General features: G+C 36.3%; 1 protein-coding gene across 4 annotated transcripts in view; it reads left to right on the top strand.

Moving 5' to 3' along the window:
* Positions 1 to 27453, top strand: part of SMC6 (structural maintenance of chromosomes 6) — a 74760-nt gene that overhangs the window by 5050 nt on the left and 42257 nt on the right. For all 4 annotated transcript variants that reach the window (XM_074341695.1, XM_074341694.1, XM_074341693.1 and 1 more), the window contains exons 2-15: positions 2922 to 3064; positions 5507 to 5624; positions 7711 to 7816; positions 12929 to 13065; positions 13703 to 13764; positions 16913 to 16993; positions 17749 to 17850; positions 21228 to 21347; positions 21451 to 21549; positions 24358 to 24504; positions 24783 to 24871; positions 25048 to 25212; positions 25638 to 25816; positions 26888 to 27092. In XM_074341695.1, coding sequence (XP_074197796.1) covers positions 2927 to 3064; positions 5507 to 5624; positions 7711 to 7816; positions 12929 to 13065; positions 13703 to 13764; positions 16913 to 16993; positions 17749 to 17850; positions 21228 to 21347; positions 21451 to 21549; positions 24358 to 24504; positions 24783 to 24871; positions 25048 to 25212; positions 25638 to 25816; positions 26888 to 27092 — 1748 coding nt within the window. In that variant the 5' untranslated portion in view covers positions 2922 to 2926. The remainder of the gene's footprint in view (positions 1 to 2921; positions 3065 to 5506; positions 5625 to 7710; positions 7817 to 12928; positions 13066 to 13702; positions 13765 to 16912; positions 16994 to 17748; positions 17851 to 21227; positions 21348 to 21450; positions 21550 to 24357; positions 24505 to 24782; positions 24872 to 25047; positions 25213 to 25637; positions 25817 to 26887; positions 27093 to 27453) is intronic.

Genomic DNA, 27453 nt, shown 5'->3' with positions numbered 1-27453 from the left:
CAAGACGTGTGATGATACCATTGCTATGACAACTGATGGTATGTGTACTTGTGTGTTGCTTGTTTTAATGTTTTTCAGTCTTATTTATAATATGGTAAAATTTAAAAACAAACGCTCTTTGAGGTCTTTTGTACTTTTTAAGACAACCACATCCTTTGGAAACTGCTGCCCTAGAGTTTTTTAGTCCTTATGCACAGAGACTCACATCTAGAACTTTACCAGAGCTCTTTCTGTAGCTCACGATGACAGTTGGGCTGGGGTGGGAGTTTCAGCTCCCCATGTGGACACTGCAGTGGGGTGGCCTCCACACGTCTCCGGGCAGTGGTACAAGGCCTCTTCTGACACCATACAAGGGGAAGTAGGAGTAAGTAGCATCCTGTCACCCCCTGTTGGGGGTGGGCATCTGAGTTCTCTCAGTGGTCTCCAAGTGATGCCACAATCATGGCTCCCTACTTGGCCTGCACAGCCTTCTCTGACACCAGCCCTGTTGGGATGTTGATATTCCTCCTTCTGGCGTCTCCAGGGTGGAGGTCCAGGCTACCACTTGGCCTTTGCTGACACTGGGTAGAAAGAGGAAGGACTGCAGTTTTTTCAGTGGTATTTGACTAGAGGAGAGTGATTCTTATCTAGTTTTCTGTCTTGTTCTGCTCCCCTTTTCCTGTTGTTTGTCTAGAGAGAGCAAACTTTTTTAGGCCTTCTTGTTTTTCCCCTTCACTTGTTGGTGTTTCCCCAGTTGCTGGCTTCTCCAAGTCTGGGATAGTTGAAGCAAAACAAAACTCAGGGAACCACCATGGTGTCATTCCTGGGTTTGTGAAGCCCCTAGCCAATCTACTTCCTTCTCTTTCAGAGTCATCTTTATGCTTGTTTTATAGTATGTATGATTTTCATGGTTTTTAGCTTTAATAAGCAGGAGGAATAAGGAAAAATACATCTATTCTATCTTCTTAGAAATCTTTGTGTGCTTTTTTAGCTTGCACTTTGGGTAAAGAATTATAGACTGAACTCTGGCCCCACTGCTTATCTCTTATATTTGGTTGTATAAAAATATATGAGTAAGCATTAAAATATTCTCATTAAAGAAAAACTAGATTTGATAAACTCAAATAATTACTTTGGGGAGGAAAAATTTAAATTTAAATAGAGTTCACATGAAAGGAGTCATGACGATACATGAGGATTTTACAAAACAAGGTAATATCGTGTAGTAAATTTGAGACTTTAAATTATCGATGTTTTGGAAAATAAAATTACAGCAAAAATGTTCTAGGAAGGTACAGTGAACCTGTAAAAACCAGTATACAAGAAAGAAATTGATGATTTTATAAAATTAAAATAGTCTCTGTTATGTAATAGCTTTAAGCTTTGTTCTTTCTCACTTTAAAAAATCATTTAAATGTCATTCATGCCGTGGTAGTCATTTCACAGCATTAAAAAGATGGGGAAACTACCCAGTTTAGTTAGTGAAGCATGCATTGTCATAATAAAACCTGACAAAGATAGTTGCCCAAAACAGTTCCAACAAAATATGTATAGATTTTTTTATATTTCTTTAAAATTGGTCCTGTCAGTATAAGTTTGGAAAGCAGTGGATAAAACTTAAACACCGTATGAAGTCTCTTTCTCCCTGCCCCCCTTCTCTCTTGCATTCCTTCTCTAGAGTCCCTGTTTTCCTGTTTGCATACATCTGCTTCCTACTGGCTTTGTAACACCACTCCACTAGCCTCTCAGCGCACACGGACACTTAAGACTGGCTTTCTTGCCCTGCATGTACAGTGTCAAATGGAGCTATTATCTCTTCTAGTGAGGCCTGACCAGAGTCTTTCAGTCCAAGTTCATGAGAGAGAAAATCTCATTGAATCCACTGCTGCCCAGGTGTCTGGTACAAACAGGGCTGCTATGGTGTAATACTAGGGGCACCTAAATGGGTTGAGACTAAAATTATTTTTTCATATTCTTATATCTTAGGAATTTTTGATTACCTGCGCCATGGATTTTTCTTTCCAGTTATTCAACAAGCAATTATTAGGTACCTACCATTTTAGATCTTTAATTGTATTTTAAAGAGAAAAGGCAACATTTGGAGTAGTCATAGCATTCAGTTTCAATCAAAGACCATCAGCTTTGACTTGGGATGCAACATTCATATGTTCAGAAAATCTTGCATGATTTTAAATACTGATTTTCCAGGTATAAATTTTCTAGTATATTGGTTAAAAAAAATAGACAATCCGCGTGGACTATTTCTTTGGCGAACAGTTAAGGGACACTGGTGGTACTAGGCAACACTGCTTCAAATATACTTCTTTGGGAAAATAATTAATAGAAGTTTTATGTGATTCCCTGTTACCTTATAATTTGTAAAAATTGGATGATTGCTCTGGAATAATTTCAGAAGGCATTATGTCATCTCTATTAACAAATCTAGGATACTAGAAACCACAGTTTCACAAATAGAATCTGTCACCTTTTGAGAGTTTAGGAGTTAAAACACTTACATAGGCCCATATCAGTAAAATCTTGGCCGTGAATCACTCTGAAGTAAAATCAACTAGTGTGGCATATACAGATGATTTCTTTTTTTAACAGCACAAATTTATAATCTTATACTTCTGTAGGGTAGAAGTCTGGCATGTCTGCCTAGGCTAAAATCAAGGTAGCAGTAGGGCTGTGTTCCTTTCTGGAAGTGCTTGAGTATCGGTGTCCTTGACTTTCCAGCCTTTGGTGACCACCTGCGTTCTTTGTCTCATGGCCCCCTTCCTCCATACAGATTATATTTTTACTTTTTTTTAAGGTAAAAATGAATGGACGTAATACTAAAACTTAAGCTCCGTCTGATTTATGTTATTAAGTTTAATGTATGTGGAGCAATCAGACTGATGCTGTACTCGATTTACTTCAGTGTCACTCTAATATTTATCTAGACCTGATGGCCAAAAGAAAGGAAGAAAATTTCTTCTCTCCTGAAAATGCCAAAAGACCAAGACAAGAAGAGTTGGATGATTTTGATAAAGACGGTGATGAAGATGAATGTACAGTTTCTTTCACTAATGGTACCTCTACTTTGGTGAGTACAAAGCTACAGAATTATGTCTTTTGATTGGCATGTTTCTTGTATCTAATTTATATGTCATATTCTTAATAATTCAGTATCAGAAACCAGGTCTCTGGCTGCAGAGGAAAAGTAATGTGATTTTTTTAAAAGCTGAGGTAAAATAACTTGACTAATTTTGAAGTTTATGTTGATTATTGGAAAAAATTATTAGAGAAAACAGTGAAACAAATAGCTGATTCTTTGGGAAAATATCAACAAAATTGACAGACCTCTAGAAAGATTGGCAAAGAGGAAAAAAGAGGGAAGACACACATTACCAGTATCAGGAATGAAACAGTGGGTATGACCACAGACCTGGCAAACATCAGAGAGGTAATAGGGGAATACTGTTATCAACTCTACACGCACAGATTTGACAGCTTAGATGGAGTGGACCAATTCCTGAAAGGCACAAACTACACAGTTCATTCAATATGAAATAGATCATTTGAATCACTCTGTAACTATTAAGGAAATTTAATTCATCATTTAAATCACCCCCCTGCCAAAAGATATCTTTGGTCCCCATTAGTTTGACTGGTCAGATTAGGTTTCTGCAAAGAATTCTTAGACTTGACACCAAACATACAAACCATAACATGAAAAATTGATAAATTGGACCTCATCAAAATTAAAATCAAAAACTTTCTTCTGCAAAAGACCCTGTTATGAGGATAGAAAATCGAGCTATAGACTAGGAGAAAATATTTGCATATCACATAGCCAACAAAGTACTAGTATCTTGTTTATATAAAGAACTCTCAAAATTCAACTTTTGAATTCAGTCAAAAGCAAATAATCCAATTTGAAAATGGGCAGAAGACAATAAAGAGACATATCAGTGAAGTGGAGGATATACAGATGCAAATAGCGCATGACATAATATTCAATATCATTTGTCATCAGGGAAATGCAAATTAAGACCATAATACGGTGTCACTACACATCCATCAGAATGACTAAAATAAAAAACAAAAACAAGAAACAGTAACAACACAAATGCTGGCAAGGATGCAGAAAAACTGGATCATTCATATATTGGTAGTGGGATTGTAAAGTGTTACAGCCACGCTGGGAAATAGTTTGGCAGTTTCTTTTAAGAAATTAAGCATGTAACTACCTATCATATAACCCAGCGTCTGTCCCAAAGAAAAGATTTATCTTCACACAAAAACCTATGCCTGAATGTTCATAGCAGCTTTATTTGTAATAGTCAAAAACTGAAACAAGCCAGATGTCATTCAGTGAGTCAGTGGTTAAGCATGCTGTGGTACATCTATACCCGGAAATACTACTTAGCGATACAAAGCCATGAACTACTGACACAGGCAACGTGGACAATTATCCTGAGTGGGGAAAAAAAGCCAATCTCAAAAGGTTACATTCCTTATTATTCCATTTAGGTAACATTCTTGAAATGACAGTGTTTTAGGAATGGAGAACAGATTAGTGAGCTGGGGTTAAGCAGGGGGTGGATTGGGTGGGATGTGGATGTGGCTGTAAAAGGGACAACCTGAGGGATACTTGTGGTGATGGAAATTTTCTCTGTCTTCACTGAATTGATATGAGTAATCTGGTTGTGATATTGTGCTCTAGTTTTCAAGATGTTACCATGGGGAGAAGCTGGGTAAAGGATTCACAGGATCTCTCTGTATTATTTCTTACAACTGCATCTGAGTCTTCAATTAAATCAAAATGTGCTTTTAAAAAGTTTTCAACCATGATTTCCAGTATTCTTTTCATACAAGAATATAAATGTTTTGTTCTTTTTAATAAGTTGGTGTCTAGTAGAAGGGAGCCAGGGACTTTTTAAAATAAACTATTAAGAAAGCTGGAGACATTATAAGTGTTCTTCAGAAAAATCTGGAAACTTTGGTAAAATATGGTTGGTTTATTTTCATATTTCTAACTACAAAGTGTGACCACTGTGTGCCAAACTCTTGGTTAGAACATTTATAAAACTTTTCTAATCACTGCATTTGCAATATGGAAATTATATCCCCTTCCCCCAGGGGATACATTTAGCATGTTTGGATATATTTTTGGTTGTCACAACTGGGGCAGGGGAAGGGTAGGTGTGCTACTGTCATCTGGTAGGTAGAGGCTAGGGATGCTGTTAAACATCCCGCAATGCACAAGAGAGCCTCTCTAACAAAAAATGATCTGACTCAAAATGTTAGTATTGTCCATATTAGGAAACCTTGTGATGCGTGTATTCGATCCTTTAAGGATTACTCATATAAAGTCTCCAGTTAATTTCATTTACTCTCTGATTGAAATTAACATTTAAAGTTATATTTTCTGTAACTTTTTTCATTGATAGCACTGCTCATTTTTCTCCTGCCAGCCAGTGATTGGGTGATTTTTGTGCATGAATTAGATTAATTGTTTTCTCTCATTGTTTTTTATTAATAGACTGCAGCAGAAGTTGGAATAATTGAGAGTATTCAGCTAAGAAACTTCATGTGTCATTCAATGCTTGGACCCTTTAAATTTGGTTCTAATGTCAACTTTGTTGTTGGCAATAATGGAAGTAAGTGCTTTTGCCCTCTTCCTTACTTGACTTTGAGCAGTACATTGGGACGATAATGCATTAATGTTTAAAAATAGGCGGCCATTAGTGCTGATAAATCTAAGTTTTAGACCTCTGACTTGTGATCATGAATTATTTCAGTATTTGCTGCCAGTCTATGCTTTAAGAAAATAATGAGGTATCTCTAGGTTTATTATGCTATAGGCATAAACATTCCTTGCTTATTCTTTTGAATCTATGTACCTTAGAATTCATACCGTAGAAGAGAGGGCAAGCGATCCTCGTTGCAAGTGAAACAATACTGTGTCTTATTTCTGTTAAGTGTTGTAACAGAGCATGAATAAGGTGCCATGGAGATCCAAACATGAAGGAAACTAATTCTCAACTGTTGTGGCCAATGAAAGCTTTAAGAGGAGTGGGTATTTGTGGTGATACTTGAATGAAATTAAAGATTCTTTAGATCTTATTGGGGAAGAAGAAGCTGAGATGTTCCAGGTAAAGATTGCGCATCAGCAAAGGTTGGGAGACGTAGAACCAGATGTGTATGGAGAGAGGGGAACAAGCTTAGATGGTTTTATCGTATCATACGTGGTAGGGATGGGCAGAGGCTGACATGGGAGAATCGTATTGTAGGTGATATTGTTGAGGATTTTGAATGCCGTGATAAATATTTTGAGGTTTCGTTCAGAAGTCAGTGGGGAACCAGTTAAAATTTCAGCGTATAGAGATGACGTGGTCAAGATCTGTGAAACAAACTGGCACTTTGTAGAGAGTGGGTTAGAAGAGGGAAGACATAGGAGTTGGACCAGTTAGGCAGCGTTGTGATAGACCCGCCAGGTGTGAGGTGTTGATGCTTGATTGAGCCAGTACAGAAGGAGAAGAGGCCTGCCGGAGCCCACGGCTGGTGACAGTTCCAGAACGTGGAACTGGTGCATGGAGCTCCACGGTCATCTTAGTTGTTGTTCTTTCTTTTCGCTACTCTGTTGGGTCAAGAGGAGTGTTTTCAGGAGAGAATGGACAAAGGGACCACTGCTATGGGGTCAAAGGAGACAAGAAGTAAAGACAAGACTGGTGGGTTCTGCAGTTAGATCTTTTTTCTTTTTTAACTTTTGAAACAGTGATTTATTAATATAATGCAAGTAGTGGAGGCAGTGAATTTAGAATTGAAAAAAAAGGACAGAGTTAGGATAGGGCTTGAAAGGCATTCCGGGAACTAAGTTGGGTTAACCAGTGTCTACTTCCGTTAATTTGGGGTATATTGTGGAAGATGATGGGCTGATAAGAGTTGATTGAATTGGTTGATCATACTGTTGAGAAAATAGTTACCATATTCTGGGTAATTGTTACAGATTTTGGAATTTTATTTGTGATGTTTTATGTCTGTTAGGGTGAAAAAAAAGTATACTTTTCAAAGAGCTAGCAAATGAATAATGTTCACATTAGGAATAATTGTCAAAATATTACATAAAAAATCTCTATATTACTTATTATTTTTTCATATTTAAGTTCATTCATTCAACAGATATGCAGGTGCCTATTATGGGCTGATATTGGAGATAAAGCATTGAAACAGACAACAGTCCTGTCCCTATGGAGCTTGCATTCAAGGGTTCAGAATAGTTTCTGACTTCTGAGAATTTTTGGAGAAAGTAAATTTTAATTGAATTAGAATGTAATAAAAAAATTAGATGAGTTAACTATATATGGGTAATTAGGAAGATAAGTTCATGTAATAGGCTGATGGGCCAGGATGGTACAATGAGAGTTTCAGGTTGAAAGGGCATCGACCATGTTTTCCATTTCCTTATTAGTGGCAAAAATTTGCTTCCTGAAATGTACTGATTTTTTTCTAATAGCAGCAGCTAAATATTTCATGATATATACAGCTTTTTGTTTGTTTTTAAGTTTGCTGCTTTGGCACTGGAAGAAAATTAAAGTATAATTATAGTATAACACTTTATTTCAGCGTTAGACTGGTTCACATTTTCATTCAGAAATTGTTTTACATCAAATTGTAGGAGTCAGCCTTTTATTCCCCCCTCTTTCTCTTTAATGAATGTGAATTCTTTAACACCTGTTTCTGTAGGTGGGAAGAGTGCAGTACTCACAGCTCTCATAGTTGGTCTTGGTGGAAAAGCCATTGCTACTAATCGAGGATCTTCTTTAAAAGGTTTTGTGAAAGATGGACAGAAGTAAGTGTTTGCTTTCTGCATGTATTCTCAGTCCTTTTGTAAGAAGCAGCTTCTTTAGATCCCAGTTCATGTAGACATTATGGGAAATGAATTGACTTCCCAGAACTGGAGCAGAGGAGTCCTGTCTTTTCCCCGGTTGTCAGCAAGGCCCACTGTTGCCCATGCATCTCTCCTGACGGAATGCTTGTCAGTTACTGTCATGTGCCTGCCCATTGACACTCCTGTTTCTGTTACCTTTCTGGAAGAACAAGCCAGAATAAGTATTTATGTACTTCTGTTTAAAGGAATATTTATAAACATTGGACTTTCCTGGCTCTTGACCCAAACCCAGCTTCAGCAAGTCCACATTGATACGATGCAGGCTAAAGCAGAGTTGGTTACCACCCAAGGTGGTAACCCTAGACAGAATTTCTGCCTCCAGCTCTCTAAGATTCCAAAAAAGTATTCGACGCTGTCTCTGACTGTATATCGTTTACTCAGGCGATTCACCAGTGAGTTTGATTTGAGGACCACAAGCGTAAGTCTCTTTGTGGTCCACCTTGACCCGTGGTGAATGATCATATAACATGTGACTTTATGTGTGTATTTCCTTGTTACAGCTTTCCCTTCACCTGACTATATGTTGATTGCCTGGTTTGCATCATCATAGACTTGTGGCCTTGTTCGCGCTGATACCCTTATTTTTTTCAGTTCTGCGTCAGATAACTTTGTTTCTTCTGATAACTGGGTGTCCCAGACTCTGCTCTGCCAGTTCCCGGAGTGCAGCTCCTCCCCTGCTCACTCCTCTCTCACATGCCCAGTGCCCAGAACTTCTGGAACTTGGATAATTAACAGTGTTTTCTTTCTTTTCTTTTCTTTTCTTTTTTTTTTTCCATGTAACAGGCTTTCCTTCTGTTCAGTATTATATCCATCTAACTTCCCCTATTTTCCATTTTTTTCTAAAAAGTACAACAGGGACAGGAGAGTTATGAGTCACGTTTGCAGGTTTCTTCTACATCTCAGAAACCTTTGGAATCTTAATCCTAAGCCAGGGTTCCAAGTTGGCTCAGGTGAAGGGAAGAAAAGATACACAGAAAATCATTTCCCATGCTCTGGCCTTGGAAAAGAAGTATTTGGTAACAATTCTCCAGCATATTTGCTATCTGTTCTTACCTTATTTGGGCCCTAGCCCAGCGAGGTCATCTCTCCCACAATCTCCAAACAAAATGATATCTGAAGTCAAAAATTAGTTATTTTCTTAAACACTTTTAAGTTAATGGTCCCAACCCTGTTTCAATTCATTATTAACTATACATTTCTTAGTTGTCCGAATGGTTACTTAGTTTACCTAGCTAGATAACACATTGAACTTTCAAATACAAGCTTCAAGAAGTAATTGTTTTTTTTCTGTATCATTAAATAGTTTATGTCTCAATTAAAGATTTTTAATTTGTTTTCTATTTGGGAAGTACCTGGACCAAAGCAGAAACTTCTTTCTGAGCTGTATCCTTGGAATACCATTAAAAAAGAAAGAGAAAGGCTAGCTGGCACAAATCACCAACTTTGAAGGACATAGCTGCCTGTAGATAGAAATATTAAAATATTTTAAACAGAGTTAATAACAGTTAAAAGATTTAACCTGAGCTCAGTCTCCTTTTTACTGACCTTGTGTGAAAAAGTAGCTAAAAACAGCTTTTCCAAACCCATTACTGTTCCTTTAGTCCTCCCTTTCCTCACTTAAAACATTTGGTATCTATAAAATTTCCCTTATTTTATAGTCTCTGATTCTGTCTTTTTTACACTTTTTTACAGAATCAGCTCATTGAGCTTTTCAGTTCTATTTTGCATCTAAAAAAATGGACTATCCCGTTTTTCCTGGGAAATGTCTGTCAGTCTGACACTGCTCTGAGGTGGTCCTAAGGACTCTGTCCCTTCCCCGGCCTGAAACATTACACTCTCCATCTGAGACACTCAAGCTCTGGGCTACCTTTGTTGAGGGTTTCAACTCTCCATAGAGATGCCTGCCTAGTATGGTTAGAAGCCAGAGAGCTGTGCCTTGAGGCTCTTTCCCTGGGGCTCTGCCCATTGATATCCCCCAGGGCTTTGCAGTGGTACAGGTACAGTGAGGGGGTTCTCCGAATATGTCTCCTCCTCTCTCAGGACCGATGTCTCATGCCCCTAACTATTGAGGTTCTTCGACAGATTCAGTTCACTGTTCCCTCTCTTGGCCTTCCTAGTTCTAGTCTTGGTGGCAGTGGGAGTTTTGCACTGGCCTGTTTTTGACATCGGCTGTGGCACTGGGAGTGGATTTTGGAGGGATGAAAACCCATTCCCCTGCTGTACATCCCTGATTTATTTAGTCGAGGTTACAGAGCTCATTGCAGATGAGCTAGCTACCCAGAGAGGGAACAGATGAGTCACATTTTTACCTGGCTTGTCCCTTGCTCTTTGTTCTCATGGCCATCCGTGTGCGATGCTGCCAGTCCCTTCTATGCAGATGTTTTCTTCCAGAGTTGAGAGAGAAGCCACATCCTCACTGTGGTGCTGCCTGTGTTGTCGTTCTGCAGGGACTCTCAGTGGTAGTCTCTCTTCTCACTCAAGGGTCTCCTGTATTTACCAACATTGAGCTCTATGGCTCTTGACCCAAATTCAGTACCAGCGACATTACTGTAGCGGGGAGACAGCAGGTAGTCCCAGCTCAGTCATCCCTGGCTCCTTCTACAGGTTTTTGAGCATTTATTGTGAGGTTTTTGTGTTTTTTTTTTTTTTTTTGTAAGCCTTAATTTTTTTTAAATAACTTGCTTTTCTTATATTTATTAAACTCATATGGCAATAGGATACCAGTACCTCCAAAGTTCTCACAATACTAAAGATAGCTTTCAAGTGCAAGGAGTAGCTAGGAAGGAAAATAACAAAGTAGATGTTGTCTAATCAAGGGAGAGGTCACTTTATTTTTAAAATGTTTTCATTAGGTACATTCCCTTAATATTAGGTAATCATAGTAGTTAGTGAAATAAAATATTTTTGCTCCACATTATAGGCCAGCTACCCTTCCCTTATCATATACTTTAGTTAATAGTTTTCAGCTTTGACTGTTCATTAGAATCAACCCAGGGAAAAATCTCATTAATTACAACTTCTCAGGAACATATCTGTCTTAATTAGATATTTCTGATTAAACACACCCACACACCTCCTCCCACCCCAGCCACTCAGGGTAGCTTCACAAGAGGAGATTTCTCATAAAGATTCAGGGGTATATATCTTGGAATCTGCAGGGAGGAAGCATAATTGGATCTCAGCTGACCAGAACTGAGAGAGAACTCAAAACCCAGGATCTTTGGTCTCTGGGTCTTTCTTTTTTGTGTCTCTGGCTTTCTTTGTGTCTTTGTGTCTGGGCCTCTGTCTCCCTCTCCCTTCCTTAGGTCCGGTCTGTGCTGCAGCCTCCCTGGGTAGGCTGCACTTCTGTGCCGTCTCTCCTCCCTCCCCTGTGACAGGCGTGCAGGTGTATGATGTGTTTCCCCCTCATCGTCTCCAGTACATGTGCTGTTTTTTATTCTTTAAGTCTTTGTTACTCTGTGTCTTTGTGTTTAATAAGGCATTTATGTCTTAGTGTCTTAGTCTGTGGGGCTGCACGTGTAAGGAAGTGCTCTTGTGTTCTCCATATCTGACTCACGGCCAGTACCTGTGATGGTGTGTCTGTTAGTCTGTCCAGGTGGTCTCCCAAGAGCTTATCTGTTTTATGCTCCTGCTTCTCTCTGCAGTGTCTGCAGACTTGGTGCCTGCTCGTCAGAGTATCATGCCCCAAATTGGTTTCTCTAGTCCCAGAGGCCTCAGAACTTTGTAGCTCCAAAGAATCACCATCTTTCCACTTGACTGTGTCTTAATTTGACCTTGTTTTTAGAAGCTTGTGATTTTGAAATAATGTTAGACTTACGAAAGTATTGCAAAGGTAGTATAGTTTCCCTTAATGTTGACATGTTCAGTAACTAAGTTGCTTTTATTCAAAGCTGTGTGCTTAACATTGGTACAATATTAGCTAAACTACAGACCTTATTTGAATTTTACTAGTTTCTCTGAATTTGAGTTTTTAAAGAAGGGAATCTGGCTCAGTTAGTCTCCACTTTCTGTATTTAGCTCAGTCCCTTGAGGGAGGGATGGCGGCTGCTGATCTGGCTGCTAAGCCCTCCTGTGAGGGCACTTGCTGGCATGGAAGAGAGGACGGAGCAAGAGCTGAGCATCCTTCAGGGTGTCTAATGGGATATCAGTTTACGGTGAAGTTCATCTTGAGTATTTTTCCTTACGTTTCCTGCAAATGGGAACAATTTTGAAGTATGATTACAAATACATTACAAAGTTTGTTAAATATATCATTTAAGTACCAGTGCATTAGAGAGCTTTAGCATTTTTGCAGGTAGTCATGTTAACAGAGAAAATACTGTCTGCATTTATGTTTAAGGAAATTATAAGTTTGTATTTATTAATGCCCTCCATTAACTTTTTAAAAAATTTTCTGCTGAGTCTAATTTTAACAGAAGTTGGAGTAGAATTATAAAGATTGATTTTTTCCCCCTCATAATTAAAATATACATGGCTATAAAATTTTAAGGTTTAGTTTACATTTCTTGATATCAAATACTTTGGCTTTTTTTATTGCCAAGTAATTGAAAAATTTAAGTTGTTTCCCTTAATTCTAATCTTCTTAGAAAATGTTATTACTTCTTGTTAATTCTTACTTCATCATTCTTAAAGCATCAGGATGACGCTTAATTGTATAATTAAAAGTAGTTAGTATAATACTGATGACACATTGCTAATAGGAAAATGTGTAACTTTTCTACATGATTTAAAACAACCAAAACTTAAATGGATTTTGTGCAAATGTAGTATTTCTGTTATGGATAGAATAGTCAATTGTTTTTTATAAAGTTTCTCTTATTCTCAGCTTTACTTGTTGGAGAGGCATGATGTCTTTACATTATTCTGTAGTAGCCTGTCAGCCATCAACTGCTGGTATAAAGCTACTTTTCAAATGAATTAGCCAGGTTACTTGGAAGTTTTGAAAATTGTAGTAGCCTGATGTTGTAATTGTCCTGTTCCTTCATGTGACTTAGCTTAACCTTACTGCTTTAGCTCAGCAGATATCTCTATAACGTTAAGGAACAGAGGAGATGATGCCTACAGAGCAAATGTGTATGGTGACTCTATAATTGTGCAACAGCACATCAGCATGGATGGAAGTCGATCTTACAAATTGAAAAGTGAAACAGGTTTGTTATGAATTTCTCATTTCATACAAATATTGGTAAATATCCAGTTAGAAAGAGTTAAGTGATTGTGCTGGTACCATTGAAAGAACACATCTCATCTTTTGAAGCTGCTTTCTTATAAGAGGGTTGTTCGGCTGCATGTATGTATATACTTAAATATAGTACACATAGTTGTTTTACCACAGGCCATTCTACAGCAGAACCATGATTAGCAGAATTTGGGTCTGTTTGAAACAGGCTAGGATACACTATTTTGATCTCACCTGCAGATCTCCGTTCACTCCTAGAGCTTCTATCACATGTGGAAAGAGAAGGTTAGCCAAAGATAGAAAAGGGCATGAAGGAGGAGGGGGTGGGTATAAAGAGTTACTGAAGAGATAGATGAGGAGGGAGAGAAGGTGTTCGGCTGTGGGAAGAAGAGAAACACTGTCACTGCACCTGTGTGCTGCTTTCTCTTCTGTACTGGTGTCATGGCTAGTGTGTCATCCTGCTTCATTCAGATGTGTGTATATTCAGTGGTACTTTCCTTGGTGACGCCGGGAAAGTGAATTAATATTTATATATAAATAATTGCTCATTTAAAAAAATGTATTATTGCCCTAGAAACAGTCTGGTCATTTTATGTTTTCATAACTAGGCGCCGTGGTTTCTACTAGGAAAGAAGAATTGATTGGAATTCTTGATCATTTTAACATACAGGTAATTGCTAAATTTGTGTTTCAGATGAATAAATACAACTGGCTACTTTTTTGTGTGATTTCATTTGTGGTGTAGAAAGAATTTAAATGGCCTCATATGAGTAAATTGACCACATGGTTGATATATATACTATATTGTTAGTAAAGTTCCTTAAAATTTCCTAATCCAGCAGGAGCCTTTAATACATAACATATCATCTTTAATTTGACAGAAACTCAAGAATGTCTGGTCTATACTAAATGTGTACAAATGTTAGTTTGTGCTAAAGTTTATATTAATAAAATGTATGTTATAAACTTTCTTTGCTTTCTGCTATCCCAGTCAGAATAGCATCTACATTTCCTAAACTCAGTTGCTAAATTTTTGTAGAAATTTATTCTAGAAAGATAAAGAAAGCATTTCTTTATGTATTTTGGAGTTATTCATCATACCTGTAGGAGACAAGGATGGAGTCTGTTCACTAAGATACTTTGACTGAATAATTGGACATAGGGCACATATAGTCCTGTAACATTAGCACTGGAATTGTTTTTGGAGGTCATCTAATCCAGACCCTTTATTTTGTAGGTGAGAAACTGGGAGCCAGAAAAAGTACATTTGCACTTAGAGTTGTCCAGGCGTGGTTACTGGTAGAGCCTGTACTGGGATGCAGGCATCCCTGTTCCGTTCTGATGCTCTGCCCATTGTATCACTCTGCCTTATTCCAGGATTAAGAACACCAAGAGCAGTCACCAAGGAAAAAGAACAGTTATGAGTCTGGGTCTCTTTCCCAGTTTGGTTTAGAACAAGTTGTCCAGAAAAACTTTCTGTAATGGTAGAAATATGCTGTATTATGGTATCTAGCTACATACAGCTCTTGAGTACCTGAAATGTGTGACTGAGAAATCAAATGCTTTATTGTATTTTATTTAATTTAAGTGTAAAATACTGCATGTAGCTAGTAGTTAGCATATTGGGCAACAGAGATTTAGAAAAATAATTAGTAAAATCTGGAGAGAAGCAGATCCAGCAAATAAATTTGAGACTAGAATGCAGGACAATTTGTTAAGCAAAATCAGGAAAAGGTAGGGTTTATGAATCATAGTTGTTGGGAGAATCTTGAAGGACATCTAGTATAGTTATCACACCCAACACTTAACCCTGTGTAGAATCTCCACCAAGTGTTCCTTCAGCAGGTACTTGAATGGATAGTGGTGAGAGAGTGACCTGTACCTGGGGCTTCTGATTCCTTCTGTAGATAACTGTGTTTACTAAAAAGGTTTTATTAATGGGAAAAGTTGAATAAAGTTTCCTTCAACATGTTTATTTTCTTTTGGGATATTTGAAGATTGTTATCATAACTCCTTTAGTCCTCTTGTATGATTCAGTAAACTAAAGGTTCAAGTTCATTGATCCAAATACAGAGGTCTAGAGCTACATTTACTAGTACAGTAACCACTAACCACATAGGGATAGATATTGAGCACTCAAAATGTGGGTAGTCCAAATGGAGATGAGCTCTAGTGTGAAATACGCACTGGGTATTGAAGGCTTAATGCAAAGAAATAACTCAATTTTCACATTGATTACATATGTTAAACTGATAATATTTTAGATATATTAGGTTAAAATATGTTATTAAAATTAATTTTACCTATTTCTACATTTTTAATGTAGCTACTAGAAAATTTAATTATACGTGTGGTTTGCATTATATTTTTGTTGGACAGTGCTGGTTCAGAGTAACCAGCTGGAAGGAGAGAATTTAATGTCTTTAAGGACCTGATGGTAGTTGTTCCCCATGCCTCTCCTTACCCTTTCTCTGAAGTTTACCTGTTTGTGCTTGCCTTTTGCTTGCTCCTGGGTCTCAACAGGTAAAGCTGCCAGGTTTTTAAATAATCTCTAGAGTAATATTGAAATTAGAGTCTCCATTTCAAGAGGATGTAGAAAAAGTAATCTGAACTTGGGTGAAGCTATTAATCCAAAGTTGGTAATAAACTGTCTGTCATTAAAGCTAGGGCATTGGGTCTTACTTTTAAGAAGTCAGATGCAGTGTGAAATTAAGATAGAACACAGTCCTTATAAAAAAATTATGTGGCAGTCAGAGTCTGGTCTACCTATATAATATGAAAAGTATGATATGTAGCAAGTTCTTTGTAACTGTATGTTTTTTATTACCTTAGAAGAGAAGACCCAAAATCTTACTTAAAAGAAAGGTTTAAACCAGTAGTATACTGAATAAAGTATGATCAGTGTTTTACAGATGGTAAAATGAAGGAGTTAAACATTTTATTTTCATTTATACTGGTTCTACATATTCTATACCTTACAAACAAGATTATTTTCTAACATGTAAATTACCCTGTTATTAACACTAAAGATACAAATAAGTGATCCTGAATCTTTTTGAAACAAGTTGAAAAAAAAAACTTTTCAGCTGTACTTTGAACTATTTTACAATGCAGTTACTTTAACTGTAATTTGTTAGCCAAAGGTAGTTTAATTTAAGCAATGGCTTGTTTAAAATGACTCCTCCTCCAAAAGATAGAAATGACTCCAGTATTTCCATTTGTTTTATAATATCCTCATGAAGAAATAATAGGAAATAGGAAATCTGAAGAACTGCCATATGAAAAATAAACAATACTTGTCATTATAGTTCTGATTAGAAGTAACTGAGTTGGATTTTTTTGTATTTAGTTGGAGGAAGTAACTAACTTGCCTGAGGCCACATAGGCGGTTCAGACAGAGCCAGATAAGAGCCCAGGTCAGCGGACTCTCATGCTAGAGCTTTTCCAGCTCTGTTGTCAGATGGTTACCCAGTAGCAGAGGAGTGATATTCTGTACAACAGGTGAAAGAAATGAAAACTTCCTAATAAAACACTTCTTTAGAGAGTTCTTGTGTTTGTGCCCTCATGTAATGACAGAGTATTTAATTTTGACTATAGTATTTATTTTAGTATCATGGAATTTTGAAATATTTTCTCCGTATTAAAATTTTCTAAGATTTTCCTCTTTGTATATTTACCCTCATGCACTAACCCTTGGCTAGTACTTAGCCTTCCTTATGGCACCATAGGTCACTTGCAATGTATATTTCAGTTCATTTTTCTTTCAGGCATCAAAGTGAAATATTTAAAGATAATCTTTTTTTGTTTGTTTGTTTCAGGTAGATAATCCAGTTTCTGTTTTAACACAAGAGATGAGCAAGCAGTTCTTACAGTCTAAAAACGAAGGAGACAAATACAAAGTAAGAAGCACTAAATTAAACATAAACTTAACCAAAAAGAATACATGTATAGATTAAACATACATACCGAACATTACTCTTGATCACAAAATAAATATTGCGTATTTTTTTAAGCTACTATTTAAAGTAATACTGTAGCACTAATTTAGGAAATGGTTCAAGTAAGACGGAAGCATAATTTTCTTGGTAAATCCTTGCTTTAACTTTCTGTCTTTTAATTCTGAGAGAGAGTGAATTATTCTGAGGGAAATACAATCTGAGGGAAATACAAGGGAATGATTGGCCATACTTACATAGTAATTTATAAATGTTAAATTGTTTAAAACTTTTTAAAAAGCCAACAAAATATTTGATACCACTGCAGCTTACAGTGTAACTTTTGAACGGGTTTTGGTATTTCCTGTGCTAAAAATTTACGGTAGGTTAATACCAAGGACACAGATGTTTTCTCTGTTTTCATATTTGCTTAAAGAATGGACTAACAGTGAAAATGAGCTTTCAGAATGGTATTCCATTACACCAAAAGTATTTTTTCACAGAGTTGTAAGAACTTTTGCAATGTATATATGAGCATAGTGTGTTAAGTAAATTTTGGGTTTAAAAGAAGACATGTTCTTTTGTGTTTGTGTTTACTTAAGTGTGCTTTTAATGCCTTTGTACATAATTGGTCTAAAAGTTTTTAGAGAACAAATCCTTTTTTTCAGAGTCCCGTGGACATTCACAGAGTCCTAACTGTGCTTTTCTTGTTGATGTAGTTCTTTATGAAAGCAACCCAACTTGAACAAATGAAAGAAGATTATTCATACATTATGGAAACCAAAGAAAGAACAAAGGAGCAGATAAATCAAGGAGAAGAGGTTTGTAAACACATAATGCAATTATTTTTTGAGATCAAATTCTTACAGTACTTACATCAGGTAGATGGTATTATAAAATTATGTACCTATATATCTCTATAAAACTAGTAGCATTTTCATAACACCCCATGAAGTATAGGAAGTGTGGTTTTTACATTTAGGCTATTTGTGAGTCTACTTTTTCTTTTATAGTAATGGGTGTGTCCATGTCATTATTGTTCTGATTAGTTCTTTAATTACTTTACTAGTGCTCACCACACTCAATTATGTACCATCGGTTTCCTACTGAATAGTCAGGTGAATGACCCCAAGAATCCTGATATGTATTTACCATTAAACTATTTACTATAAACTAGAGGACAGGACAGTATCTAACATGCTTATCTTTTGATGTATGGCTGATCGACACCGCAGTAAGATACTACTAATTCTCCCTTAGAAGTAGTTCAAAAATGTAGTATTTCTTTTGATGGGAAAATAAGCGCACGCCTCACGCTGATACTGAACATAGTATGCGTTTATAATTACATATGGTAGATAACTTTTTTATTACACTGGTAAAGCGTTAACATTTTAAGCACTGATAGCTTGGTAGCAGCTGTTGCATTGGTACTCACTAGCTTGGCAGTTGTGCAAATTTGAAATCACCCAGTCCAGCGTGGCTTACTAACATTTGTTTTCACATCTGCTCTATTTTGTTCTTATGCTTTCCTCTTCAGAGTCCTGAAGAACCCACCTTCTCTCTGATACTCAGAGACCTCAGAGTTATAAGGCTTATGTTTCAGCTGTTTCTCCAGAATATTAAGTCCCCCCAATTTTTATGTGATTCTTTATGTTGTTCTTTTGTCATTTAGTCAAGTTTTATCCGATCAGTTGCTTTCAGCAACTTCTTAGCATGTTCTTTTGCTAAGATAGAATTGTATTAATGATTGACTCAAGTCAGATTTTTTAGATGTTACACTGACCTTTTTAATTCTTTGAGGGATACATACTTAAATTTGGGTTTATAGTTGTATGGGTCATTAAGTGAAAACTGAAAAACAAAGATGAGGTTGTTTATTTTTATTCCCCATATTACTTCTTCAAACCTGGAGTATTTGATCGTATACAAGGAAGTACTATAAACCGTAGAATTAATGTAGCACTTTATTGGAGTATCAGTGTTATTACTGAGGAAAGGAAATATTTGCATACTCAAACAAATGTACATAGTGTATATTACATTTATTATTTTAAAAACAGTAAATCAGGACTCTGAAGAAATTTGTTTCAAACAGCTTGATGTTTAAACACCCGTTTTATAGTGTACTTTGTCATCAACGATTGAAGATATTTTGGTTATGAAGTTTAAGAAGTGTTTCTCTGTATCATGTAACAGAGCTTCTTATGGTGTAATATGCACTTAATAAGAACTTTTTTCTAGTTAATTAAATGTGCCATATTCTCAAAATAAACTCTGGGTTTGAATAGTTTAGTCTTTAGGAAATAGAATGTGAAGATTAGAAGCTAGAAGTCGTTCAGCCATCAAATAGTGAGTTCTGCCACATGCCTGTTAGCATTGTGCTTTGGCCATGACCATTTAATGGTAAATACATATTAGGATTCTTGGGGTCATTCACCTGACTATTCAGTAGGAAACCGATGGTACATAATTGAGTGTGGTGAGCACTAGTAAAGTAATTAAAGATTAGTTTATGCAGAAGCACTTAATAAGGTGCTAGCAAAGGGGGTTAGGGACAAGGCAGGGGCAATGGGAGGGGTATAGTTGTTAAGTAAGCAATGTTGAAGGTAAGAATGGAAGGATGCATAATACCAGGCAAAGGATGGTGAGAGTGAGGAACTGTGTTCCAAGAAATAAGCATGGTTTGGGGTCTTGGGCAAGAGAGCACATGGTGTTTTTAAAAAGCTGAAAGAATTCCACATTGGCTAGAGTGGAGAACACAAGAATGAGAGTTAAGAGGCCAGATTGAGGAGGACCTTCTAAAAGCTAAGGGCAGTAAAACACATGGAAGTAGATGAGTTGATTGAATGTATGTTTTCAGTAGATCACTCTGCTGAAGAAGAGGGTGAATTTCTGAAAGGAAGGAACAAATGTAGAGAGATCGGTGAGGAGGGTAGTATCATTGCCCAGAGAGATGATGATGCCATTGTGAGTTAGGGCAGTGGCAGTGTTGATGGAGAGAAGAACTTTGAAATGATTTGGGCTGATGTTATGTGGGACATGGAAGGTGATGATGAAAATGGAAGCCAGATTTGTGGAGCTGAAAATGTGAGGAAATGGAAGAGCTAGAGATAATTTCCGTGAAACTTGGATGGAAAGGGGAAGACGACTTTCCAAGGGGGAGGTGGTGCCCAGGGATGGATGGTGGTGATTTTGTTTGTAAGTAGGAAAGATAAGTTGGTAAAGATTTAAATGGGATAATGGAAAGGAGTCAATGAAGAGGGTGAAGTAGAAAAAAAAAAAAAAAAGGAAAGAGGATGAATAGGATGAAAAATCAAATAATTTAGACTTCCTGAGAAGGCAGAAGAGGGTGGGTAGGATCCAAATATAGGTAGGAGATACGGACTGGACTTCAGTATAATGAAGCCAACCTCTTTTATAGCAGGAGGAAGAGAAGACTGCTTTAAGCTTATATACAAGCTTATTGAAAGTTGGAGAGGGTTTCTTCTGGATAGCTTCTAGATTCTGTGAAGTAGGAGGCAGGGAGGATGAGTGAGCGGTTAGGATGGCGGGGTATATGCGATTTGAAGAGAGTGATGACAGACTGAAATAACCCTGAAGAATGGGAAAGTGACTTGTATTGGGAAACACACTAAGGGCCACAGTGTAAGGCCCTAGTTGAACGTGGTAACCATGAACAAAGAGGAGAGGCTGTCTACCCAGGTGGGCAGCTTTAGAAGCTGTTTATGTGTCACTAGAGTTAATTTTTGCTTAATGATTTTATTGATAAATTATTAAGAGAAAACTTAGGTAAGAAAAAATTTAACATTTGATTTTTGGAAATAAATTCCTTGTGAGCCTTCCATGATCTTTGAAATGGTTCTGGGTTTCCTTTGCCCAGAGTGGTCCAGTATATCAGATAGGGAATTGAGAGAAGATGGGAGACTGAGTTTTCTCTGCACTTGTGTGGTCTTTAACCTTTTATTCCTTTTCTCTTCTTCATCTGAAGAGTGACAGAATTAATAAGATTATTGCACTTGGTAAAAGTATACCAAAGAACCAAAACTATTTTTATTATTGCTTTAATTAAAGAAGTCATTTCCTAGCAAATCTTTTTCACTACTTGTTTAGACAGCATATTCAAAAGAAATACATTTACAGAAAGTCTTGTGTTTTAAGTGTTGGTAAGAAATATATTCTTTTTTCTTATTTTAAGCGACTTACTGAACTGAAGCGTCAGTGTTTGGAGAAAGAAGAACGCTTTCAAAGTATTGCTGGTTTGAGTACGATGAAAACCAATCTAGAATACTTGAAACATGAAATGGCTTGGGCAGTGGTAATGTTCACTTAATTACTTATTCACATATGCTTGTAATATACAGAATATATTTGATTATAGTTAGTCTTTTATATAATTTGCTGTATAATTTCTTTTTTAGGTCAATGAAATTGAAAAGCAATTGAATGCTATCAGAGATAATATCAAAATTGGAGAAGATCGTGCTGCTAGACTTGAGAGGAAAACAGAAGAACAGCAGGTAATGATACTCTTTTATACAGATTTAGTAACTAGAATCTTACGAGAATGCTGATATTAGACTATTTATAATGTACAAAAGAAGCAGTTTCAACCTATATTTTTATCTGTAGCTGAATTTATTACTTAAGTGAAGCCGATTTAAACTCTTGTGCAAAGACCGTTATGGCAACTCTCTTTAAAAAAGAGTACTGTGTTTGGATATGCTCAGCCTGTCTGAGGCTAGGGATGTAGAACTGAAATTCATGCATGTGAACAATGGTACTTTGTTACGGACTAGAGATACTAAAGTATGAGGCTTTTACTCTTGGGTTCATTAAGGAGTAGAAACATAAAACAGCCTGAAGAATGAAGGGGTACTAGGATGATAGTCAATTAGAATAGCGTTAAACCTGAGTATCATGAAGTATTCAAATTCAGAACTGAACACAGCACCCAAAGATTGCTAGTGGAGCTTTCAGGGAACTGAGTGTTAGGGTCCAGAATCAAGATTGCCCATCAGAGGATTTCGTGTTGGTGGAGCACATATGGGACAAGTTGTTGGGTCTATTAAGGTTCATTTCAACCTGAGATCTAAGAGCTCAGGTAAAAACTGCTATTTATCTAAAATTTAGGAAACCCCTAAGAGTCTCCTACTTGGGCCTAGAGGTAGAAGTTGGTTGAGTGGTAAATAAAGGCAGTAATTTTCTGTCTGGCGTTTCCACGTGGATCTTTTACCATAGAGCCACTCTTTATGTTCTCCTTTTCATTCTCTTTTTAACAGCTTTATTGATACATAGTTCATATACCATACAATTCACCCATTTAAAATGTACAGTTCAGTGGTTTTTTTTTTTTTAATATATTCACAAGGATTCCTCTGCTGTTGTGCCAGAAGTAGAACGTGTAGCCTTTTCTTTCTTTATGGGAGCCGCCATGTACTCAATGTGGCTGACTTACATCTTAATATTTTGTTCTACTTAGCTTGGGAGTTTCTGGCTCCCAGGCTTGGTTGTAGTGCAGGGTACAATCTTCCCTACCTTGCTTTTTCTTGTCTACCCCTGAGATAAGCATATAAGTCTTTTTCCTTTGAGGGTTGTATCATTAAATCCATGAAAGGTAATAGATAAATATATAAAAGTAACAAAAATGGTGAAGATTTAGTGATCTCTTTAGTTTCTTACTCCTTTTTCTGATAGTAAATGGAAATTCAACCCCACCAACCTCTCACCTCAGATTTTCATTTTTTTGAGAATATTCTGAATTTTGCTAAATTCCTCTCAGCTTCGTTTCTTAGCTTGTCATAAGGCAAGATCTTAAGTTACTTTCCTTCTTAATTATTCCTCAGTCTGAAAGTGAGATCCAGTCTGATTAATAAATGCTCATTTTTTTTCCGAACGGAAAAAGGAGAATCTTGAGGCTGGGTGATACTTAGTTCTGTGGGGATGTGCTCTACTTAAGTGTATGGGCACGCTGTGTAGTAAATGGTCAATTTCTGGATAATAAGATATCTTATTATCTCTATCCTTCCCATCATGTCTTACATAAAACCTTTCACATAGTATATACTTATTTATTGATTATAGAATGACTTTTGAATGGATAGTTTCTGAAGAAATAGTGTCTAAAGCAGACTTTAAGCTTATATTAGCCTAATTTAAAACTGAAAATAGATACCTTATGTTTAGTTTGTGTAACACCTGTACCAACTTCAATTTTTATTAAAAAAAAAACATACAGATGACACTATCGATGTTTCAATAACAAAACTACAGTACCATCCTATAAAATGCTTCCTAAGTATCCTACATACTGACAATTCTCTGATCTGTATCTCCTATTCAAACTTTTTTCCTGAGCGCTTGATTCAGTATCTGTCTTCACATCCTCACCTACGTGTTCCGCACGTTCAGACTTGGCATTTCTAGTTGAGTAACTGTGACAGGGACTTTACAGCCCTCAAAACCTGAAGTGTTCACTACCAGGCTCTTTCCAGAAAAGATTTGCTGATCCCTGATCTAAGTAGTTCTTGTATTTGTCACTTCTAATCTGTTCCTATTGTCAGTGTCACATTTTGGTCCCTAATTATTTTTGCCCTAGAATATTACAGTAACTGCTTACTGAAATCCTTCCCTTTTTTTCCCTTCACCTCACCTCCTGTGTACTTCCAAGTGACTGAATGTGTACATTTATGTATGGACTTGGTCGTCTCTTGTTTCCCTGTTGTCTAGTGTAAGCTGATCATTACGGAGTTCAAGGCCCTTCCACCGCTCCACCTCATCTGCCACCACTACCTCTCAGTTTAAGCTCCAGATACATATTTACTTCCTAAAATAGGTTTAATGCCTTTCTACATGCTTTTCCATCTGGCTGTAAACATTTCCCCAACTTTTTTCTGGGACATTTTGATTACTCTCTCAAGTCGCAGCTCAAATGCTGCTTTGAAGGCATCCCTAACTTTTTCTGACAGATCTGTAGGTTCTTTCTCTGTGTTTTCACAATTATAAATATACATACCTATACATACCCTAATTAAGCATTACTGCATCCAGACTGTATGATCAATTTGCGTGTTTGTTTCTCTACAAAATTGTGTCTATCTCCTTTTAATTGTGTTACTTGAAGACAGTTGTTATTATGTCTTTGTATCCCCAGAAGATAGCACATTTGTTGCATAACTAAATTATATTTTAGTATCTTATATAATTATGTTTGTTTACCTAATTAATGTCTTGAGTTTAGTTGGAGTAAAATTAAGTTTATTATGAGATGTGAACTATATAGTTATTTTTAGAGAAAATGTATTCCAACAATGTTTTTTTTTTTAAAGGTCAGACTTAATGAAGCAGAAAAAAAATACAAGGATATTCAAGATAAACTAGAAAAGATTAGTCAAGAGACACACGCACGAGCACCAGAATGTATGGCATTGAAGGCAGATGTTACTTCTAAGAAAAAGGCTTATAATGAAGCTGAGGTGAGAGAAATTTTCCACTATTAAAAATTGCATATCAAATATAAATACTGTTCATTTATTTTTTTTTAAAGTAGAGGTTTTAGAATTGAGTAGAAACCTGTGTTGCTTTCAGAGTTTAAAAAAAAAAGTAATGATTTCACGTGGCCCTATGTATATACTTTGTTTTAAAAATACGTGTCTGCACGTATTCAGCCTCTGATTGGAAGACTTGGCACAAAAGTAGACTTGAATGGAGTATTCGTTTTTTCATTTTACTAAAGTGTGTCTAATTTTTTCAGGTTTTATTTAAACGTTCCCTAAACGAGTATAAAGCATTAAAGAAAGATGATGAGCAGCTTTGCAAAAGAATTGAAGAACTGAGAAAAAGGTACGATAGTTACTTTGCAGTTTTCTTGGTTACCTCATTTGGTAATAAAGTAATTCAGGTAAAATGCAGTATTTTATTTTCTGTATTGCTAAAGGAATTTTATCACATTGCTTTATGTTTTTAAAATGTTAGATTTTTTCATTTAATGTTTTTCACTTTGGATTATTTACCATTAGTGCCGATCAATCTTTGGAACCTGAGCGGTTGGAAAGGCAAAAAAAAATATGTTGGTTAAAAGAGAGAGTGAAGGTCTTATACGATCAAGAAAGTTCAGTCAATCAAGAGATTGAACAGTTTCAACAAGCCATAGAAAAGGACAAAGAAGAACATACCAGAATTAAGTAAGTGTCAACATTCTTAGATTTTTTTCCAGTTACTTGAAAATCATATAGTTTTCCTCTTTATGTTAAAAGAGAACACATTTTTTTGGTTGTTCTTCCTCATAATAAGAGGTTTTGGTTTTTTTTTTTTTTTTTGGTAAGGGATCTTGTAAAATCACTTTTCTAGTAAGACTTTTCTTAAACTTGTGGAGTTGGATAGTTTCTGGGATTTCTAGTCCTTATCACTATTGTATTTTTTTTTTCATGCGAAGTTTTGAGATCTTCTGACAATTTTCTCTGGTAATACAATTGTTTTCAAATAAATCTGCTTTTAGTTTTTAGGGTAGCTGTGTCATTCATTGGTATGCACGTGTTAGGGGATAAGACAATATTTCTCTACAGCTGCATCACATATCTGTTCTGTTTTTTCCACTTGTGTTTTTTAGGGAAGAAGAATTAGATGTGAAGCATACACTGAACTATAATCAGAAGCAACTGAAAGAACTGAAAGATAGTAAAACTGATCGACTCAAAAGATTTGGCCCCCACGTTCCAGCTCTTCTTGAAGCGATAGATGATGCTTACGGGCAGGGACATTTTACCTATAAACCCATAGGCCCTTTAGGTATTTGTCACCATTGGTCACGATATAATAAAAATTAGAAATACACTTTTATTTTCAGGAAGAGGTCTGTTGAATCTAGTTTTAAAACTCCGTTATTAAAGAACTATGCAGTTGCGTGTAGACTTTTTATGTATTTTAAGAAGTAATGATAAAATCATTTTAAGCTTTGTAACTTTCCTTTTGTATCTTTAAAGCATAAAATAGCCAACAGAAAGAGAACTTAGGAAAAGGAAAATTAGTTATCGGGTTGAATAATCTAGTTCTGATTTTTTTCCTGAATGAATAAATCAGTGAACTAATTTGCATGTAATCGATTACTAGGAAAATGCAGTGGTATCAAAATACAGTTAAAAGACCAGTACCACCTGAGTTTTGTGTAACCTTTATGAAATTACTTATCTTTTTAATTTCTATTTAGTTAGACAACATTATTTTTAAATCCTCTTCCAACTGTAAATCTGGGGTTATTTAGTTATCCTCGTATATACATGAGAAGAAAAAATCGAGTTCTGAGGAGTTATCACTTAATTCTGTACATCATTAGGTGAAAATGATGCTGTAAATGTAAATATAAGTTGTCGGTAAAGTACTATATAAGTACAGTATTATGTACTATATTAAGTATTTTAGTAATGTCTCTTCATTTAAATGAGAAAAGTACTACCTCTATACCAGGATCTGTTTCAGTCGATGAGGCATTTTTTTTCCCTCTCTAAATCTAAAATCCCAGTATTAATCAGTTTTACAGAAAATAATAAAGAATCTATAAACCTTTTGGCTTGATTTTCAAAACACCATTCAAAAGCTGGAACAGTATATACATACATCAGAAAAACACTGTTGACTTACATTAGAGTGGGACGGTTTTTCACAGGATCTGGTGGGTATTCCCAGTGTATCCAGTGAAATGGGGGTACTTCCCACTTGGTTAAAATAAGGTCTGTAGTATCATTTAAATTGCTTCAGATGAAGAAATTTTGAAGTCACTTATGAACTATCATTAGAAAAATAGTTTAACTACTATTTTAAGGTAAGTTTTTGTGGTCTTTTATAATTTTCTCTCGTTTTTAGGAGCTTGTATTCATCTTCGGGACCCTGAGCTTGCTTTGGCTATTGAATCCTGCTTGAAAGGACTTCTGCAAGCCTACTGTTGCCATAATCACGCTGATGAAAGAGTGCTTCAGGCACTGATGAAAAAATTTTATCTACCAGGGACCTCACGGCCGCAGATAATAGTTTCTGAGTTTCGGAATGAGGTGTATGATGTAAGACACAGGTAAGGCATCAGTAACTAAAAACTGTTTCTGGTTTTGCTTAGTCATGGGCAGACTCAGAAAGAATGAAAACATTTTTAATGTTAACCGTATCTACACTGATTTGTAAAATTCCATCCAGCTACGTCTTTAATTTGAATCTAGGTATTGGAGATACACAGATAAATGAGAGATACTCCCTTACACAGGGTCTGTTGTGAGGCACATACAGGTGGGAAATGGATACTGTGTAGCTTAGAAATTATATACCAATGAAGGAAATGGTGCAGACCTAGCCACGTTAAGAGGAAGGGTCGGAGGAAGAACTCTGACACTCGTTTACAGCTCAGCACTAGCTTGTCCACAGAGTCCATAAAGAGCTGT

This window comes from Camelus bactrianus, chromosome 15 (genome assembly GCF_048773025.1).
Source record: "Camelus bactrianus isolate YW-2024 breed Bactrian camel chromosome 15, ASM4877302v1, whole genome shotgun sequence".
Lineage (NCBI taxonomy): Eukaryota > Metazoa > Chordata > Mammalia > Artiodactyla > Camelidae > Camelus > Camelus bactrianus.
This window is presented reverse-complemented; position numbering and strand designations above follow the sequence as displayed.